The 7607-nt window shown below is 41.1% G+C and overlaps 1 protein-coding gene across 2 annotated transcripts in view; it reads right to left on the bottom strand.

The window, feature by feature from the left end:
- Nucleotides 1–2198: 2198 nt before the first annotated feature.
- The window catches only part of GTF2E2 (general transcription factor IIE subunit 2), an 86883-nt gene continuing 81474 nt past the window's right edge, over nucleotides 2199–7607 (bottom strand). For both annotated transcript variants that reach the window (XM_044278621.1, XM_044278612.1), the window contains exons 7-8: nucleotides 5577–5692; nucleotides 2199–2737 (exon numbers count right to left, since the gene is read on the bottom strand). In XM_044278621.1, coding sequence (XP_044134556.1) covers nucleotides 2618–2737; nucleotides 5577–5692 — 236 coding nt within the window. In that variant the 3' untranslated portion in view covers nucleotides 2199–2617. The remainder of the gene's footprint in view (nucleotides 2738–5576; nucleotides 5693–7607) is intronic.

Here is a 7607-nt window from a genome sequence, read left to right as displayed (position 1 = left end):
GGCCGAAATTAAAATTTAGTCTGGCAATGTGGCCCCCAACCAGGAAACGTTGTGCACCCCTGACTATCCTCTGGATAGATCATCAGCTTCTGATCACCGGGGGTACGACACCCGGGACACCTGCCGATCAGCTGTTGGAGAAGGCAGCGGCACACCAGCAGCGCCGCGGCCTTCTCACTGTTTACCGCTGGCCCAGTGACGTCACGACTTGTATCAACTGGCCTGGGCGGGGCTAAGCCCCATTCAAGTGAACAGAGCTTAGCCGCGCCCAGGCCAGTTAATACTAGTCGTGACATCACTGGGCCAGCAGTAAACAGCGAGAAGGCCAACTGATCGGCAGGTGGCCCGGGTGTCGGACCCCCGCTGATCAGAAGCTGATGATCTATCCAGAGGATAGCTCAGTTTAAACAAAGTGCAGAACCCCCTTTAATATGCCCAATCCTATTGTTACAGGTGCCAGAAAATCAAGGGCAAAATCAACATCATGTCGTAATAACATCTCTACATTTTGAAATCAAGTAGTCCCATGGGTGTCATATATACAAAACTGAATTAGCAGTAGCAGAGTTGTATCAAATACATAGAGGGTGATTAAACTCATATGGACTAATTTTAACTCTTGTACTGAGCTGCCAGTGTAGGATCTCTAGGCAACTGTACGTGAGATCAGCCAGACACGCATATGGTCAATTTACCGGTTGATATTCCAAAATAATTATAGTAGAACCGTGAAACTGCATATTATCTTCATCATTATAAAGGAGGGGTCAAATTCACTTCCAAGGACTTTCAGCTGAACGGGAATTTGGCACATATTCTGGCCACTATATATAGACTTCATCAGCTTATTCCAACAAAACATCAGGTCATCTGCATACAGTATGATTTATGTAACTGCAGTGTCACTTAAAAAAATTCTGCAGGATAAGTATAGAATAGTAGAAGCAAACCTTCCTCCACCACTCTACTCATACCACCATGACATGGGAGCATGACAAACCTATGTGATAACTCTTGCTACCTCAAAATCACATCAAATTTTTGTCTTCCCAGGTGCTTAGTTATCATTTTTCCCTTGTGACATGGTGTTTCATTATGCTGGAAAAAGCGTTGGTCATCATCAGATGGCTCCTGGATGGTTGTTAGAAGTTGCTTTTGGGGGATGTCTTGACACAATTCTTTATTCATGGCAGTGTTCTTAGGAAAAATTGTGAGTGACCCCACTCCCTTGGATGAGAAGCAAGCCCACACATGACTAGTCTCAGGATCCTTTATTATTTGCATGACACAGGACCCATGGTATCACTCACCTTTTCTTCTCTGGACAATAATTTTTCCAGATGTCCCAAAGGGTCTGAAGGGGGCTTCATCAGAGAAAATAACTTTACCCTAGTCCTCTGCAGTCCAGTCTCTGTACTTCCTGAAGAACGTCAGTCTGTCCTTGAAGTTTTTCTTGGAGAAAAGTGGCTTCCTCCAAAAGGCCATCCTCCAAAAGCCTTCGCCTCACTGCGCGTACCAACAGTAAAGCATTCTGAGACCAGTAAAGTGTGGGGTTGTTATCAACACATCCTCCAAGAGCAATGATCCGGGAGCACAGAAACATCTGACAGAAGATCTAAAACCAGTGAAGTCATTGGGGGAAATTTATCAAAACTGGTGTAAAGGAAAACTTGTTTAGTTTCCCAAAGCAACCCAGTTTCCTTTACACCAGTTTTGATAAATCTCCTCCATTGTGCCTATGCATAGTAATCAACCCCATTTTATCAACATAACACAATGTAAACATTATCTTCCTTAAAGGGGTTTCCTGAGACTTTTATACTGATGAGCTATCCTATGGATAGATCATCAGAATCTTGATAGGTGGGGAGTCTGACACCCAGGACCCCTGCCAATAAACTGTTTGAGAAGGCCTCACACTAGCGACACGGCCTTCTCTCAGCTCACCAAGAACCGTACATTGTACAGCAGCTGTTCTTGGTATCACAGCTTAGTCCCGTGACGTAACATAACATATGGCTTAGGCTAAGCTGAGGAAAGGAGGCAGCGCTACTATGACCACTGGTGCCTTTTCAAACAGCTGATCAGTGCGGGTCCTGGGTGTCACATACTGATGACCTATCCAGAAGATAAAAAAGTCTCAGAAAACCCCTTTAAGTAGGAGATTATGGAACATAGTTACTGCTTGTCATATTTTCACTCCAGAAATGAAATGATTTTTATTTGAACACCACAAAAAAAGGCAAGTAGACATTGCAATACTTGATATAAAATATTGTCTATAAGTCGTTATGCAACACGTGAAGACAATGTAAAACAAAATACATTTTCAAAAAAAATGCTCTGGCACTATATACAGTGAAGAGTTCAGACTGCTGCTGTATCCACATAATTGCCACTACAGCAAGCACTCCAGATCAGTGTTAGCCAAGGTCTGGTTTATAGGACTTCTAGATTAAATTATCCTTTAATACATAGCAAGATCCTAAAAGACAGGTCTCTGGTAATGGATGGAAAAAGTTAACACTTGGAGTCACGTTAAGGCTCCGAGGCAATAAGAGCGAAGTCAAGCCCCAGTCTTCTGTAAACATCCTTACTGCCGATGACTGCAGGATTCCTACTGTTTGCCGGGAGTAACATCGGTGTAATCTTTCAGCACGCCCGCCAGATGGTCATTGTGAGTCTTAAATCTCCGCTTCTTCTGTGAGCTGGCCTTCTTCCTTTTTTGTACTGGAATCTGAATATTGAAAACAGCTAATAAACACATCTATGTTTTCAGTCACAGTAGTATGCATTAGCCATCTCATATATAGCCATTCCTCAGATCTATCCGACTCGCTCTGCTATCCATCCAGCTATAGCGATCCACCCATCAATCTATCTCTGTATCAATCTCTCCCCCCTTCTCTCTCTCTATGTAAGTCTCAATTTCTCCCTCTCTCCCTCCCTATGTATGTCTCAATCCCCCTCTATGCATCCCCTCTCTCTCTCTAGGTATCTAATATCTATCCAAAAATAGAAAAAATATCAGCACTCCAACAAAAGCCAGGTGCAACTCCTCCAAAGATCCTGGACACAGATCCTCAATGTAGATAAAGTGAGCAAGAGAGGCAGCACTCCAAATTCTGTGAGAAAAGTGGATATCTTTATTCACCCAATACAATGCAACGGTTCAGCTCAACTCAATGGAGCCTTTGTCAAGCTTAACAACGGCGCCATTGAGTTGAGCATTTTTTTTTTTTTTTTTACTGAATTTGGAGTGCTGCCTCTCTTGCCTGGCTATAATATCTATCTATCTAACCAACCAACGTCCATCCAGGCAGCTATCCACCCAAAATTGCTCTCAAGAATTGCTGGTAGATCTCGCTTGTCATATGTAAGCATCATCCCTGTCACACATTAAAGGGGTTTTCCCACAAAGGACATTTATGACATATCCTATATACAGTATGAGTAATGGGGGTCCCACCATACACTAGTACCTTAGTGCTGCATTCATTCAGTAAGGAGCAGTGCCTGTTTTTTTGTTTTTTTTTAGGATCTATTCTGGTCATAGTTTTAATATGATTTTTGTTATTTTCTTAGTTTTTTTTATTGCATTGCATTAATTTGATATTTAGTCATATCTGGGTTATATTATTTTAATTTTTTTCACTTTATCCTTATTTTCTATTCCATTTTTTTTTTTATTGTTCATCTTATTAATGGAATGAATCCAGATCACAGTTTAGATTAAACATGCGGGGTATTTAAATCTTGAGGTGGAGCCTTCAGGACCTATTCAGACTTCACAAATCACACGCTACTGAGGAAGGGGACAGGACACCCAAAATGCGCCAGCCTCAAATGTATGTAATTTTAAAGATTTTTGTGGCATCCCGAGTAAATATATACAACATTGCTATTCTGGCCAATAATTATCTCGTGGTCACTGACAATAGGATACATATTACCCTTTATTAACCCATCATACACCGTCTACAAAACAGCTCCTCTTTAAGCTGTGGTACTAAACCACTCAGCAAGGTAACCTCTAGCGCTAGAGGCGGAAAGACAGCACTGCTTGTGATGTCCATCTCCAACATGCCGAGCGAGGGGACGCTGCAGATCTGCATCTTCATAGCAGGTGTTGGTGAGCGTTATATATATATATATATATATATATATATACACACATATACACACACACATATATATATATATATATATATATATATATATATATACACACACATACATACACACACACACACACACATATATATATATATACACACACATACATACACACACACACACACATATATATATATACATACACACACACACACACATATATACATACATACACACACACACACACATATATACATACATACACACACACATATATACACACACACACACACACACACACACACACACACACACATACATACACACACACACACACAGGTTCATGTTTCTCATCACAGGATAGTCATACATATACCTGCAGTAATTCATTTAGACACGGGGAAGTTTATATAATAACCGATCCAGCACCCATATTGAAATGTAGGGGACACTAAGACTACGTTCACAGTAGCATTGTGAATAAAAGCCGGCTGCAGCTGTATTTGTCAGTCAGAAACCCGGCCGCTTTTCTGGAATAAATGCCAGATCACCACCTGATCTCATTATAGTCAATGAGGCTGGATATGCAATGCCAGAGACCGTGATCTCCAGTAGCCTGATCCTCAAACGTAACTGAACAAGTCTTAAACAAGCACATTCTACTCTCAATATAAGTGGGCAGATGTTATAAACGATCACAGGTTGCTAGTAGATGCACATGCAGTAATATATGTGGACCCTGAGAAGTTCACATAATGTGCGCAGTTGGCATCTATATTGAAATATATACGATACAATGAACTCTTGAATATGTTAAACCATTAACGCATCAAGTCACACATTCGGATTAGTGTTTAGTTCTGATCAGCTATGTGGTCAGTACTAGTTTTTGTCAATTGGTGATCTGCCTTTGGAAACTTTTTCCGCTAACTTCTATTATCTCACGTTATTTCTTATCTTTTTTTAATCTAAGAAGTCTATATGCAAGATTCAGTCCCAACATATTTTTTTACTGGCCGTTTCTGTATCTCCCATTCACTATAAGGCTGAATTCACATGCGGTAAATAAAAAATAAAAAAAATTATAAAATAAATAAAAAATCTGAAAATCTGTTCCATGCATCTTAATGGGGTTGTTTCCTCAGCATGTACTGTACATGGTTTCTGCAAGCTTGTACAGAGAGATGGAACTATCTGCCACGTGTGAATTCATCCTAATAAAGTAGCTTCATATGCACTAGAAGTTGGGAATGGGGGATCAGGCAATGCCACTATCGGGATTGCTGGGGATGCCAGCAGCCCGTACACAGACACTGGTAGCTTATGAGCTGAACAAGCCATACATGGTTATAGTGGGAAAACCCAAGGGCTGTGTGCTTCCATTTTGCTATGTCTAGCTTATAAAAAGCTGTAGATTCATGCCACCAAGACTCATCTCAGCCAACAGGCTAATAACTTACAACTTTCTTTGGTCCTGACTCCTGCATAGAGGAAATGCCTTGTCTCTTCAGATACTCCTCAATCTTTTCTTCATCCATGGAGTCTACTGGAACGCTCCTCCACAGCTTCTGAAATTCTAATGAAAACATTGGGTCACAAACGCCAACAATTCCTTTAAGGAAGCCTGACCATGACTAGCCGTGCCCGAATTTAAGGCTAATGCTGTTGCATTATCTAACAAAGAATCTGTCAGCGCAATCTTGGATTATTATCTGCAGTAATGCAGGAGTAGTCCTGCACAGGAGGAGTCCAGATTACCATTTTATATGACCTACAGCCCCACATTCCTCCTCTGTCAGTGCTCAAAGCTGCACTGACAAAAACACAGACCGGACTCATGTGCGCATGCACAGCAGTCCTGACACTTTATTTTCAGAGCAGCGTTAAACCCTTACAGCAGGGAAATGGGGAAGTGGGGAAAAAAATTGCCATCTGGACTTCTTATCTGTGGTACTACTCATTTATTACTGCAGATAATAGTCAAAGATTCTGGAGACAGATACCCTTTAAAGCAACACTGAGGTTCACTATAATATCCAAATATTCTGCGACATTTACCATCAATTCCTTCTGAGTCTTATGGAAAATATGTGTTTAGTACAGTCATGTTTAGAGAGGGTTAGTGGAGAAAATACTGGGGAAAATTTACCAAGATTGGCGTTTCATTCACTTAGCTACAGTCCAATGAAGTAAAATGTGCCAAATCTCTGTTAAGAGAGCCTCTTAATAAATTCAGCACAGAAAATCAAATCTACACTAGTTTGAGCTATAACGTGGATTTCTGGGGTAAATTATACCACATCTATTGACCTGTGGCAGGTCCTGCACCCTTCACTGTCTTTGCCACTTTTGAAAAGTCACAAATGTGGCATATACCATAATTAGCAACTTTTTTACTCCTCAAATGTGACATAAATCTATTAATAAATCTGCCCCACTGTGTCTTCCATACATGACCCATATCTTTAATGTCAATCATGGTGACTACACACCTTGGCCAATAGATACATAGTTATACACTGCTAAGTCCAGTAATAACCATACACAAATACGAATTACATTACAAAATTATATATATGAAGAAGGTTAACCGATAAATTCTAAAATCACAGGTTTCTATAAACTGGTATGCGTCACTAATTGAACCAAAGTCACAGATTTCTATGGACGCTAAAAGAAAATAAATCTTTATTTAGGGTATCATGATTAAAATGGGCGGAGAAAACCTTGTAAGACAAAAAAAATTCAATCTCTTGTTCAACTGTACTGTATGAACCTGTGCGCCTGATAACTGAGACCCCCACAACTGTAGGCACCACCCTACTGTTCACATAGAGAGGATAATCAGGTGAACAGGAAACAACCAGTATGGGCAAGAAACAATGCCTGTGGATCCCTGGTATAAAAAGAAGCCTATGTCCTTGTCCAAAATAGGTGGTTTGAATGTAGAGGCTAATATGAAGGATAGCTCTGAAATCACAGCTTCCAGCATGCCTCCAACTGTCCTATCAGTGTGCGCTCAACACCTAGAGCGGCACCCAATTTACCCCTACCTCAACTCACTACCAATAACGAAGATATCTATGTGCCCTGTGTCCTTGTGGCTGAAAATGTAAAGCTAGGATATTGCTCAATGCGTTTCTGGATACACAATATCCTCACCAGGAGCATTACGCTTTACACATAGAAACAGTTGCCATGTAGTCAAATAGACATACACGCGCGCACACCACCTCTCTCTGTGGTGGCACGTTCGGCACTAGTGCGGCCGTAAGGCAGCCACTGAAACACGAGGCTTTAAAGTCACCGGAGAACAGAGCGCTCAAGATAAGCCACTCCCCGGGGTAAGTTTCTGGCTGTCACCGTAAGTCAAGCAGGGACCCATCGGCGGATCTCGAATGTAGGCAGTAGAAGTGCAGGAAGATCGAGGCAAAATGTATAAGTATAATCCATATTGGATGGCGATTATGGATGGAGGGTAGCAAAGATAT

The sequence above is a fragment of the Bufo gargarizans genome, chromosome 1 (assembly GCF_014858855.1).
Source record: "Bufo gargarizans isolate SCDJY-AF-19 chromosome 1, ASM1485885v1, whole genome shotgun sequence".
Taxonomy (NCBI): Eukaryota; Metazoa; Chordata; class Amphibia; order Anura; family Bufonidae; genus Bufo; species Bufo gargarizans.
This window is presented reverse-complemented; position numbering and strand designations above follow the sequence as displayed.